Source organism: Castor canadensis, chromosome 7 (assembly GCF_047511655.1).
Source record: "Castor canadensis chromosome 7, mCasCan1.hap1v2, whole genome shotgun sequence".
NCBI classification, from domain to species: domain Eukaryota; kingdom Metazoa; phylum Chordata; class Mammalia; order Rodentia; family Castoridae; genus Castor; species Castor canadensis.
This window is the reverse complement of record NC_133392.1, coordinates 63891410-63905642: the sequence shown is the minus strand read 5'-3', so window position 1 is coordinate 63905642 and position 14233 is coordinate 63891410. Positions and strand designations below refer to the sequence as shown.

Sequence of the window (14233 nt, the reverse complement as noted above, 5' to 3'; positions counted from 1 at the left end):
ATACTGTGCCCTCCAATGGCCTAGAACATGAACTCTCTTGATCTCAGGACTCTTACTATAACCTCTACTTGGAATGCTTTTCTCCCAGGAAACTCATGGCTTCCCATCCTATGTCCTTCACATATTAACTATCATTTTGGGGAGGCTTTCCTTTCTCATGATATTTTAAGTCACAAAACACCTCCCCAACTCCCATCATTCCTGGCCTCCAGTTCTTCCTCCTCCATATAATCCATCATCACTAATTGATGGACTGTATCTGTTTTACCTAGATTGTTGGGGTCTTAAAATTTATCTGCCTACACACTAAAATTTAAGTTCCATAAGACAGATTTTTTTTGTCAGTTTGTTTATTGTTTTTCTCCAGTGTTTAGGACAGTGATGTGCACATGGGTAAGTATTTAATAAATATTTAATGAATTAAAAAACTACAACCAAATGAACAAACCAGCCAAGCAACCAACCACCTTATAAATCTATGAAAATCTAAATAAGCTAATTTTCCAGTTACACATGCTTATTGGACTAGGATTTTGTTAGTACTCTACACATAGAAATTCAAATTAATGATTCTTTAGTCCAGTACATGAAATTTCAGAGGGTTCACAAGCTCTGGGAGAAATAACTATGAGCTAGAATTCCTGATCAGTTGATCTTTTTGCTGGTCAACAAAAGGACTCAGACCCAGAGAGGTCTTGGAGCCTTGCTAGCCATACCCACACAAGAGTCAGGATGGGGACTCAAGATAACTTCACTTGGAGCTGGAGTGTAACTCAGGTGGTACAGTGCTTGCCTAGCAAGCATGAGGCCCTGAGTTCAAACCCCAGTACCATTAAAAAAAAAAAAGACATCTCCGTTGCAGTCTTGTGTTTATTCTATTCTACCACACTGTCAGTTTCTACCTTTTTTTTTTTTAATGTTCCTGCAGTATTTAATGGGATATAGTGGATATTCCCTAGGTATTTTTTTTGTTGTTGTTAAATGATTAACTATAAATTAATCCTGAATCTCTGAGTCTTACTTTTCCTTCCCCATTTTTTTCACCTTTAGGCAGAAGACACATGACAGAAAAACAGCCTAGACTTTGCTTAGACTATATCAAAATTTGGGGTAAAGATGCAGTTCCCACTGTTTGGGAGAAGAGAGAGTTGGGTAAGAGCTGTTATATTAGAATATGTAGTGGAAGCAGCAATGATGTCACCAAGAATAGCCTCCTCATTTGCTCTACAGTGTCCCTAGCCTCTGTCTCCTATTCTAGAGATCAGAAAAAGTCTCCAAAGTTCTTCATGAGTCCCCCAAGGACAGGGATTGTCCATAATATCTATGACCCCCTCTCTGGGAAATGTGGCTCAGAACAGGGCCTACGAGAAAGAGAAAGGAAAGGAAAGGTGTTTTGAAAGTTCTAGGGCACAATTCCAGGAGCGGGAGAAAAAGGACAAATTCTAAGGAGTGGTTACTAAGGTACATGCAAGAAGCATCACTTAGCAACAAGGATGAGGAAGGGTTCTCCTATCTGCCAGATACAACTAAAGAGAATACAAGGAGCTGGGGGTGTTGCTCAAGTGATAAAGTACCTGCCTAGCAAGTATGAAGCCTTGAGTTCAAACCCCAGTACCACCAAAAATAAAAAGATCTATTCAACTAGAGAATACAAAGAAAGCACCTCCTTGAGCTGCTGTTTCAATCTAAGCACAGGCCCAACCACCTCATTCCCTTGAACACGCTGTGCTATTCATCCCCTTGAGGCTGAAAAATCACTCAGCAAGCTAGAAAGCAAACATTTTCCAGCCAAAAAGACATGGTGGAGGGGAGTAAACAGACATTGGGACCTAACAAGAGCCGAGGATACTCCAGGAGAGAAAAGAACTGAGTAGATTCCTAACTGACGCTGATTCATATCGGTGTCTGAGGTAACACTTAACCTCCCTATGCCTCAGTTTCCCATCTGTAAAATGACAAGTTGTACAAGAGCCTCATTCCCAATCTCAAATTTCTGATGCCTCTCTCCAACAAAGGCTGTCCTGAAAGAGTGAGTCTTAAGAGTCCATCCCACACACTAAAAATTTCCCTAATGCTGAGTTCATTTGAAAAGCAGAGAAACTGCGGGCAAGGAACCAAAAGCAGCTGACCCGTACCTGCTCAGACTCCTCATCACTGATGCTGGTCCGGCCCAGCATGGTGGCCTTCACTGTGGACAAGATTTTGAGCTGGGTGCTTATAGTTGGAATTCGCTCACATACCTAAAAAAAAAGTTTAATTTAATATGTGTCTTTGTCTTGCCCACAAGCTCCTTGAGGGTAAGACATCCACCTCTATTGTCAGTGGCTAGCATGCAGAAGGCACAGAATTAATTAGCAGTAATATATTTGTTTGTTGGATTACAGGCACCGGTGGCTCATGCCTGTAATCCTAGCTACTGAGGAGACAGAAATCAGGAGGGTAAAGGTTCAAAACCAGCCTGGGCAAATAGTTCATAAGACCCTATCTCAAAAACACACAAAAAAACAACCACACATCACAAAAAAAGGGCTGGTGGAGTGGCTAAAAGTATAGGCCCTGAGTTCAAGCCCCAGTATCGCAATAAAATAAAATACATAAATTCTTGTTTTATCCCTGTAACTATGGTCAATCCCGTTCATTTGTCCAGAAATGTAACCATCCAGATTCTTTCATTTGATTAGGAAATGAATTTTCTTGAGTTTGTCTTTTCCAAATATACATGTATTTCCCCTTGCTGTTTCTTTCCCCTCTTCAGTACTTCTTCCTCCCCCACTCATTTTCCTCTCTGCTGCTTTTCTTCCTCCCATCCCTCCTGCTCAAACTTTCTCACATGCACACCTCTTTTCCCAAGTACCTGTAAGAGGTTGGTTCTAATCCGCTTATCTGTGCACTGCTTGGCAACCTCCTTGGCCAACCGAGTCACCTCGTCTGAGGCTTTGGCGATGTCCTTGGCACACTGAATGAGTGCCCGCTTGGTACCACTGCCCCCTCTTACCAACCGGGACATCTCAGCCATCAGTAGAGCCATTCGCTTGGCTGCTGCAATGATGTCATTGCCCTAGAGAGAAGCACATAAAAGTGTGAGCTCTGCCCACACTCTAGCCAAATTAAGGAAGGAAGGAGAAAAACAGCAAAAACAGGAGGGAGCCTGCTGTTCTAGCAGCCCTCTAGAAAGGTGAGAAGAGGAAAAAAAAACTGTTCTTGAGTGATGTGGATAGCACTGGAGAAACAGAGAAGAGTGAGGCATAGCACTCACTGCAGCACTCATTGAGAGAGAATCTCCTAACTGAAAAAAAGGAAAACCAGGATATTAATCTGAAAGGGCAACATGTATGCTCCAGGCACAGCACTGAACAAGCACTTCAGCATCTCCAGGTTAATCATGTCAATAACATGGGGACCGAGCCAAAGAGTTAGCTAAACAGGCATTTTCCTTTCTATAATAGGGGAGAGAGCAGTTAAGCTAGCCCGAGAGGAAAAATACAGAGGAGCCTTTTCCAGATGCTAAAATCACCCTCTCCATCCTTACCCTTGTTGCAAATAGCAGCCAAGGACTCTCACTACTTTACTAAAATTTAAAACCCCAAGTAATTATTTTCAGTCTAAAGGAAAAAGGCTATTTTCTGATCTAGACTGCTTCTCAGCCTTCCCTCTACTGCTTCTTGTTTGTCCTGTCAACCAGAAAGAACATGTCTTTTAAATTTTTCACATGTAAAAAGGTCAAGAATCCCCTCACGTAAGTGAGGCCTATTAGCTGACTTTCAGCTAATAGGATGCCAAAGGAGGAATCAAAAAAATAAAAACCATGAGTCGAGCTGTAAATGGAACTCCCACTCTCACTAATGGTAGTTTATCTTAGTCATTTGATTCACTAAAACTCTCATGGGTCATGATAAAGAAACATACAAGCAACGTATTTCTTGCTCATAACAATCTAAAATTACAGAAACTGCAATGTTTAAAGCTACTTAAACAGCCAGGCCCCACTCATTTTTCCCCTCATGCTTTTCAATTTCTATATAGTACAGTGAAGCATACACAAACCATGCCACCTTTCCAGAGGGCTGCTAGAACATCCCTCTCTGTGAACTGGCACCATAAACTGGCTAATTGTTTATGCTGGAAGGTGTGTAATATCTGAGGCAATAAACTGAGGCTAGAGAGAACACAGGGTTGGGAAGAAAAAATGTGGGTGGGTTGTGGTAGATGAGACCCTCGAATCGTTTAGGATTTCATGACTTTGGTTAGAAGACAGCGTAGTGCCAGGGTTAGTAATTACCCATCACACATCAAACCCTTTCTTGCAACATGCCACCTTCAAAGATAAAAATGTGATCACTCCCACATATACCTCTGCTCCCCAAAGTAGTGTCGACCTGGTCCCCAAGGCCAAAGCTCTGTTGCTGCCTATCCCATAGCTGTGAGCCCTCTGTTTTCTACTTTCACCCCCTCCCACTAAGATACCTGAATAAGCAGTCAGTGAAGCCCCTTCCCCTGTGGGCTCCCATCAAGACCAGCAACTGCCACACAGCCGAGTGCAAGGCAGCAAGCAGTCCTCCCCAGAGACCCTGCCATAGAAAGTTGCTCGCCCTGATCAGCTCTGCCCGAGCCACCAGTGAGAGATCAGTGGGGGTCAGGCAAAGCTCAGTGGTCAGGCCAGGAGACCTCTTAATGGTCTTCGATGGCTTCTGACCTAGAAGTCATTGAGAGATGCATCCAGAGCTTCCCAAGGAGTTTAAAGTTTCAACAATGGCCACAAAGTTGGTAAGAAAAGGAATCTTCAAAAAGTGGCCCCATTTCTCTTTATCCCCCAAACAGAAATGCAGTCCAACTAATCTGCCATTAGCAGACCTATCATATTTGTGAAGCCACTCCTAACAACAAGGTGCAGACAGACAGATACCCGCCCTGCTCAGACTCACAGGACCCGCACAGATCATGAGTGATGCAAGGTGTCAAGGCTGCACATGGCCAGATGCATTTGGAGCAGCCCCCAACTGAGGATGCCAATCAGTACCTTACTAGACCACTTGGTAGCTTCCCGATGCAAGGACTGAGCCGCGGCCAGAATGGGCTGGTTGACCGGCTGATTAGAAGGCATTAACAGCAGCTCAGGTTCGTAATCGTCTTCCATGTCAGAGGGGATAGAGAACCCAACAGCATCAGCCGCATCAGCCTCAGCTACAATTCCTATACCCACCTCAGCGGCTGGGAAACCCGGCTTTGTCGATGGCGGGAAGGATGAGAAACAGGGATAGTGTTAGTAAGAGCAGTAGGACTTGGGAAACTGAGCTTCAGCTGGTTTAGTAACCAAAGCTTGCCTAGGATGGGAAAGAAAATGGTATACTCTCCAGGAGCCCAGATGAACCACCATCCACAGAAAGGGAAACTCAGCTCAATGAACCCTGTGGTGAATGAAGAAAAGGGACTTGCTCCAATGGAAAAGGGTTTCCAGAGAGATATTTATACAAAGAAAGTTAAATGATATATACTTAATGCTAAAGTTAAACTTAACAAAAGTAATTCTTGGGTCAGAACATTTTTTGAAGAACCAAACAACTAAGTTGTAGCTAATTACCTTTAAAAGGAATCCAGAGAGAGAAAAAAAAAATTAAAGCAGCTGTAAGTTGCTTTAAACAGAAAAAGTAAATACCCTCCTGGATCATAAGGTCACAGTTCTAGATCATGCTGGGACACAGGAAGCAGCAAGTCAGCTCTGCAGGTGCAGACAGATTATTTCCTTTAGGACTCAAAAGTTCCAGAATTTAAAATGATATGTCAAAGGTGACAAATGCCAAACCAGGAACGAGGTTTGTGAGTGAAGAGGATTCATTAAGTGCCCCACAGTCACCCAGGTATAGGAAGCCTCAAGAAGACACTTTGTGCCAGGCAGTGGTGGCTCACAGCTATGTAATCCTAGCTATTCAGGAGGCATAGATCAACAAGATCACAATTTCGAAGCCAGCCCAGGCAAACTGTTTGTGAGACCCTATCTTGAAAATACCCAACACAAAACTGGGCTGGTAGAGTGGCTCAAGTGGTAGCGCTCCTGCCTAGGAAGCGTGAGGCCCTGAGCTCAAACCCCAGTACCACAAGGAAAAAAAAGAAGACACCTTGTCCAGCTTCCATTACAGTGAAAACCTACATCTCAGACCAGTTTTCTCTCCCCTCAAGCTCTTCAGAGGTAAAGCTTCTACAATGTCTTATTGCATGTATTGATAGTATCAACTCCAAAAGTGTCTCTCTGAATACAACCTAAGTATCTCTACTGTTGCAAAATGGGTTCACACTTACCCTAAACTCAACTTACTAGTTTACAGATCAGGTATCACATAGACTTTGCTACTGAATGAGGAACTCAAAGGAACTCTCATAGGAGCCTGAAATGGGTGCACATGAAAGAATAGGAACTATGAGGGAGAGAAGATGAATTATGTACCAGAGGTGAGAATTATTAAAAAGGTCAGATGCTGAAAATAGGCTGGAGTAGAAAGAAAAAAAGGAATTACTTTAATGAAGCCATTTATATGAAGAATGGTGAACATAGATTCTTTACATCAAGCATCTGTAACCATGAGGAAGTAGGAGTTTTTATGGAATTGTATTTGAGGTTACTATCACTCCTAAAAGTCTTATCCTACTGGCTGTGTGGTACACACTTGTAATCCCAGTACATAAGAGGCTGAGGCAGGATGATCATTAGTTCGAGGCTAACCTGGATTATGTGTCAAGTTCCAGTCTAACCTGGGCTACATAAAAAGACTCTGTCTTTAAAAAAAAAGAAAAAAAAAGCCTTATCCTTGACACAAAGCCTGTCTCCAAAATATGACAACCAAGTTGGAGGATTCAGGACCAACAAGGGGTCAGGGACCATCAAAATTTTAAACTCTGTCTCACTCAAAACTCATTCCCATTCCTTAAAGGAGAGGCTAGCTGACTGCTGCAATGGTTTGGAGTGACAAAAACATGTAAACACATATTCCTGCCCCCAACACATACACAGTGAAAGTAGTTCCCGACTTCATTTTTGTAATTCTAAGTCAGCAAACCCGATTCTCCAGACCTCAGGAGACCCGCTGATCTAAGGACCTATGGCAGTAATGGGCAGAGTGGGGCAAATATACAGGCTAATGCTATCTGCCCCTTATAAGTTTTATCTTTATCATTCACATATATTTTGTGTTCTGCACATTATGTGTGAGTTACTTGTAATGAAATTTAAATTTTCTTTAAATTTCCAACCCTCACTATCAAGAGTAACAGTGGATAGTGGGACTCTGCCACATGGTAGTAGCAGGGAGTGCATGTCCCAGTTGGAGAGAAACCATTATAAATAATGCCACAGGTCAGGTACGACACCAGCATGGTCTCCATTCCTTCTTAGAATCTGGGCTCACAGCTAATAGTTTAGAAAAACCCAGGGTTGAAAACCAAGGTCATTTTCCCAGCCTAAAAAAAAAACCAAGATCAACTGTAGGTGTAGGCAGTCCCTTGGGAACTACATTCAATACGAGAGCTTAGAGGTGTTGAGGATGTAAAAAAATAATAATAATACAGTAATAAAGGGAACTAGATTCTGGGAATGAAGATCTAGGGTTGTAATAGAAACAGTTTAGAAATAAACTGGAACTACATTCTACTACAAGCTTACCAATAATATATTGCTATTATATAGAAAAGTTACCACTCATTTTTCACTACTTAGGGAAAGACAGGCAAAAGTTATTCATGGGGAATTAACTGTTACAGCATCCAAATTTTCACCACTACATTAATATTTGCACTTTCAAATTTTCTGCATTTGGAGTTAGCCTAGAGCATCAAATTAAAAAGTAGGATGATTCTGAAAAAGGACGAACATGGCTTCTAAGACATCAGTCTACCTGCTTCTTAATGCAAATATTTCATCTGGCTATAAGCATATCCCACAAAAGACAGTTTCATATTTGGTATTCTGACAGTTAGCAACTGAGCATCTAATAACATTCAACAATCCAAGAAGGGTTAACAATTTCTAAGAGACCCCAAATGTCCAGGGTCAGGACAACTGACACTAGTGGACAGAGGAAAAGAATCCTCTTCTGTAACCAAGGCATCCCAGCTTTCACTGTTGCTACATACAAAAAGGAGAAACAAACCATCAAGCACCAGAAACATCTCACTAAATCACAGGTAAGAAGAGGAACGTGCTACTGGCAACACAGGAACCAAAGCAGAGCGAGAGGTTGACTCCATATAAGTTCTTTTCTCTGGAATGTGTGCTTAGTTCTTCATCCTTTCTAAGAAGACATCCTTTCTCAACAAGAAAAGCCTCAATACTTACCTTGCTAGACCATTTGCGAGCTTCATCATGGAGCTGCCTGGCAGCCATCATCATTGGCTGATTAATCACTTCCCCAGCTTTCTGCTCAGGGAACTCTTCGTCCTTCTCCTCTGGTGGTGGAGGCCTGGGTGGAGGGACCTCACCCTCAGGCAGAGGTGGTTTGGGAGGAGCAAGTTCATCTGTTAGCTAAGAAAGGGAGTAAGTAGGTTTTAAATAAAGCCCTAGGAGCTACTCTCTATCCCCTCCCACACACACCCAGAATTCTTTCCTCTAAAACCATCTAAAAAAGCCACCCACATCAACTCTACATAAGCTCACCCACACTGAGACACAAGGACCACCTGCTGCAATCTCAACAGAAGCATGTCTTTTTTTCTTCACAAAAAGCTAGCCACTACTGTGATGGTCATATTCCAGGGAGGCACACACTGCAGTACCTGACCAAGGCAAATGACTTCTCACCTGGGCCTCAGGTTCCTCATCTGCCAAATGACCTCTAAAATCCTGATTCTAAATGTCATGACCCTACTGATGACATAAGAAGCCATTCTCCAGGAATCTCTCTATCCCCTGGCTCTAACCATCCAAGGTTAGAATCAGGAAGAAATAATCAAAGAAATGCTGGAGGCTGGGGAAGCACTATTTCTTAGCTGTGTACACAATGACCCTATTTTGTCCTTGACCAACTCAACATCTTTTACTGACTATTACATGAAAAAATATATCAAAGGGAGTAAATGAAATTACTGCCTTGACAAGCCACTCCCTACACTAAAGTACTTCCAGTTCTGTTGGAGTAATTATCTAAATACTAGGATTTATATCTATAAGATACTGTCCAGCTAACTTCCTCCTAAACCATGGAAAAATACAGTCATAGTACTTGGGTGGGCAAGAAATATTAAAAGATTTGAAATTACAGTTGGGTAAAAATAAAATTAAAAAAAAAAAACGTATTATTTTTGTTTCTAAAAGAAAAGAAGAAGAAGTAAAGGAAAGAACCTATACAAGATCCTAACCACCTCAGTTTTACCATTAACAATTGGGAAAACAAAATTTGCTCACCACAAGCTGTGCAAACTATTTTGGCACAACTCACTACCTCATCACTCGTCACATCAACACTTTTCAAAGCCAGTTCCTCTGCTCTAGACAACCCGTATCACAGCAGGTCTACACACATTTACTCACCAGCCCACACATGAGTGCTAGGTCATGATTCTACTAGATTTAGGAATGAAAATACAGATCTGCTTTTGACAGATCTTGTAAAGTAAAAGCTAAAATAAGCCAGGTGGTCCTTGAGGCACTAAAACACAGTCTACCTCTCATCTCTTGGTAGTCACTCAACACCTTGCTCAATTCTCCCTCTCTGAATTTACTTACACGGAGCTGTTCTAGGTCTGGTGGAGGAGGTGGGAAATCAGGCTCTTGAGGTTGGAAAGCTTCTCTGACCTTGGCCACAGCTCCCAGGATCCGATATCCTGAGTCCAGGAAGCTCTTTTGCAGGCCTAAACACAAGACACTCTCACTTTCAGCTGAGCAGGTCAGTACCCTGAAGCACTGTCTATACAGCAGAACAACTGGTTTCCATTAACAAGAGATGGATGTGAAGCTACCAGAAAGCATCACAGGCAGTGAGTGAAGGGGAAAGAAGGCAGGGCAAGTCAGATGCCCTGAGAACTGCAAAGAATAGGAAGTGTCACAAATCAGCTGTTCCTGTAGTGTTTGGGGTGCCTTTTGGCTGTACAACTAACAAGAATTCAGAGATTCCTGGATGTGAATAAATTTTTTAAATACTGGGCTCGGGTGGAACCCATCACTTCTTTTACGATGAGGCAGTCACGAAAACAGGTCTACCCAGTGCAGATTATGCGAGATGTCAGATTCACACTAGACATATATTCCCTAGAGTACTTCTCACGTTTCTCCATACACCTGTGCTCTTCTTGGCATTCAGCATGTTAACTCTTCCACTGAACTGCTACTATGCCACCTGAAGTCAGGAATCTACTTTAAAAAAAAAAAATCTACTCAAAATATTAGAAACTCCAATTGGGAAATCAAGCATGTCCTTAGTATTGGTGGATTGAGAATATTGAAAAGATTCTGCCTGGGCCAGGGATGAGTAAGGCAGCCCCTTCTTCCTACTCCTCTCACTGGATTCTACTCACAGAGAAGAGTATAAACACTGGGTGTTCAAACAGGAGGGAATTCAGATGATTCCAACCAAAGGAGTGAAAAGATGATGCAGTCTTCAGTGCAGGGATGAGGAAATCCAGAGGTTAACTTAAACCTTCTAGATTTGGCAGAAATAGAAAATATTATACAGAGATAAGGCACAAAATTTAAGGAAAGTATAAGAATAGTTATGCCAGTTACATAAGCTAAATGATTGGTAAATTGGTTATCATGTATCTTTTCAGACATTTCTAAAATAATGACTGAACAGGGGTAGGAACTATTTTAGCAAGACAACATCAAAAATGCATGGAGAGTATGATTCAGAGATCAACAAGTTGGCCAATAGTGCAGAGATTTGGGCAGAAAAAGATTAATGTGGCATTCTCAAACTAAGTGTCTATAGGGTTTGCTTCCAGATTTTGTTATGTGGTGGTTGTGGATGCCTATTCTCTCACTACCTTTCCTGAGTTCACCTTTCAGCTGAGGTGAACCACACCACCCATTGTTGCTTACCAGGGTCAGAGATGTTTCCAGCCACAGCCTTTGCATCCATCACCATCGGGGAGATTGTTTTGCTCAATTCATCAGAAGCAGCTTTCACGGCCTCACGGAACTTGGGATCCTCGGAGTTCTCCACCTCCCTCTTAGCAACCAGCAGGATTCGGTTGGCCCGACGAGCGATGCTGGTTGCTCCAGCGACCAGCATCTGAGGCTGAATGTTAGCCATGGCTACCTTACACTTATCCAGGTCTTTTTTAATTGCTTCTTCAGAAGCATCCAACAGAGATTTGGTATCAATGGCTTCGTCCACCAGTCCTGTCAGGAGAATAGAAATGGAATTTAGCCAAAATACTGTTGTCCATTTGTTTCTTATGAGAAAGTACAACACTCAGAATTCTCTCCGTCTACTGAAAGTTCTTCCTACACAATCAAAAACGTCCATGTAAACACAAGAGCTTAGAAAAGGGTTGGGGGTGGGAGGGAGGCAGGGAACATAGCCCAGAAAGTCAGTCGTATGGACTCACAGAGTTTATACTAACCGTGGTCACTGGCCTTCTTATATCCACCACAGACAAATAGAAATGCAAAAGCATCAGGAGGAAGCAAAGATTATGTCTGAAACCTTCACTGCATCACCACCACATTATCTGTTAATAACATCTTCTCCCTTCCCGTCTCACTCCCCAGCCATCTGTTGGTTGCTGGCAGCTTGCAATGTTCCGAGATGGGCTACACAGAGGATTCCAATAACCCTAACAGCCTGTTTCTTGTTTCTGTTACCTCTCTTCAGACACTTCGGGAGCTCCACTTTCATCTCTGGCTGCTACAGACCCCTGTCGGCAGGGACAGTGAAGAACCTACATTCCTCATTCCTTCCTTTCTGTCATCCCTCCCTCCACAGAGAACGGAGAAGATTCAGAGGTGCTACTTCAGTTGCACAGACACAGGTTTGTTGGTGATTGGTTTCTCCTTTTATTTTCTTTAGAACTACGTAGTTGATAAGTTGGAGGAAACTCTGAGACAAGTTGTGTTAAATGGTAGCTATTGTGGTTCCTTGAAATGTGAACCCTCCAAAAATGACAGGGACATTTACTGTATCCAAAAACACTGCCTCCCAGCCTCTGAAACCAAACTCTAGCTCAGACTGGGCAAAGACACTATTCAAAGAGAAGATAGGAGCCATAACAATAAACACCACACTGAGAGGGCAGCATTAAAATAAGAGACTCAGTCTCTCTTTGGACAAAGTTGCAAAGCTTGAATGAGAAGCCGCCGCTGTTCAGCAGCCTTAATCAGGGCCAAGTACACTGTCAGGCACATGACCACCCCTTTATCCAATTGCAGCTGAGTAACATAACCGGTCCTGCTGGAGTTTCTCAGAATTCATGGATTAGACAACAAGAACTTTACATAAATTTCTACCTGTCATTTTTTCAACATTATCAATCCACTGGTTCTTCATGGTCTCAAAATGTTCATAAGCAGCTTGATTCCCAGGGTTCCTAAGTAAGATACGAGCAGCCGAGACAACCTGACCATGATAAAAAAAAAAAAAGGACTTTAAATATCAGAGCACTCACACATCTAAATACAAATGTGCAACCAAGCTTTTCTCTTCTTTACCTACAGATGGCACCATAAAGCCAAAATTGGCAAGTCTGTTTTCAGGTTTTGGTTTCGTAAAAAGATGACAGAGTAGGCCCTTCACACAAAAGTATTATAGCCACTGCCTGATTTTAAGAAGGTAATAAAGTGTCAAAGTAAATGTTTATTCATTTAGCATTTCAGAGCATACAACAAGCAAGACTGACATATATTTAAAACTTTAATGTCAATTCTTACATCTTAATTAGCCAGGTATGGTGATGCATACCTAAAATCCCAGCACTTGGGAGGTGGAAGATTTCAAGTTCGAGGCTAGCATGGACTACATGGCAAGACCCTGTCTTCCAAAAAAATTAAAAATAAACAAACAAATAAACTAAAAATTATTCAAACCCAATTCATGAATAATATTAATTAAAGTATCTGCCTACAAAGTGCTTTCACATACATTATCTTACTGAGTCCTTACTATAACCCTGTGAGAGAGAGAAAATAGTTCCACTTTGCAGATGCAAAAAACAAGACTTCAAAAATTTCAGTGACTTGCTCAAGAAGTCCCAGCTAACATCGATCTACCATTTGATCCAGCAATACCACTCTTGGGGATATACCCAAAAGACTGTTACTCCAGAGGCACCTGCACATCCATGTTTATTGCGGCACTATTCACAATAGCCAAGTTATGGAAACAGCCAAGATGCCCCAGCACTGACGAATGGATTAAGAAAATGTGGTATCTATACACAATGGAATTTTATGCAGCCATGAAGAAGAACGAAATGTTATCATTCGCTGGTAAATGGATGGAATTGGAGAACATCATTCTGAGTGAGGTTAGCCTGGCTCAAAAGACCAAAAATCGTATGTTCTCCCTCATATGTGGACATTAGATCAAGGGCAAACACAACAAGGGGATTGGACTATGAGCACATGATAAAAGCGAGAGCACACAAGGGAGGGGTGAGGATAGGTAAGACACCTAAAAAACTAGCTAGCATTTGTTGCCCTTAATGCAGAGAAACTAAAGCAGATACCTTAAAGCAACTGAGGCCAATAGGAAAAGGGGACCAGGAACTAGAGAAAAGGTTAGATTAAAAAGAATTAACCTAGAAGGTAACACCCACGCACAGGAAATCAATGTGAGTCAATGCCCTGTATAGCTATCCTTATCTCAACCAGCAAAACCCCTTGTTCCTTCCTATTATTGCTTATACTCTCTCTACAACAAAATTAGAGATAAGGGCAAAATAGTTTCTGCTGGGTATTGAGGGGGGGAGTGGGAGGGGGTGGAGTGGGTGGTAAGGGAGGGGGTGGGGGCAGGGGGGAGAAATAAACCAAGCCTTGTATGCACATATGAATAATAAAAGAAAAATGAAAAAAAAAAAAGAAGTCCCAGCTATGACTAACAGTACTTGGAGAAGAAGAAGGAAATAACATTAACTAAGATTCAGGCTGTACACTGAATCTTTTTTTTTTTTTCTCAGTACTGGGGCTTAAACTCAGGGCCTACACCTATATCAGCCCTATTTTTGTGATAGGTTTTTTTTCGAGATGGAGTCTTACAAACTAACTGCCCAGGGCTGGCTTTGAAACGAGATCCTCCTGATCTCTGCCTCCTGA

At 42.1% G+C, this 14233-nt stretch overlaps 1 protein-coding gene across 2 annotated transcripts in view; it reads right to left on the bottom strand.

Annotated features, from left to right (window-relative positions):
* Window positions 1-14233, bottom strand: part of Vcl (vinculin) — a 110370-nt gene that overhangs the window by 2353 nt on the left and 93784 nt on the right. Inside the window, exons 15-21 of one of the 2 annotated variants that reach the window (XM_074079207.1) lie at window positions 12431-12539; window positions 11021-11323; window positions 9710-9834; window positions 8324-8509; window positions 5018-5221; window positions 2855-3058; window positions 2136-2240 (exon numbers count right to left, since the gene is read on the bottom strand). In XM_074079207.1, coding sequence (XP_073935308.1) covers window positions 2136-2240; window positions 2855-3058; window positions 5018-5221; window positions 8324-8509; window positions 9710-9834; window positions 11021-11323; window positions 12431-12539 — 1236 coding nt within the window. The remainder of the gene's footprint in view (window positions 1-2135; window positions 2241-2854; window positions 3059-5017; window positions 5222-8323; window positions 8510-9709; window positions 9835-11020; window positions 11324-12430; window positions 12540-14233) is intronic. The other variant, XM_074079209.1, reaches the window with a different exon arrangement.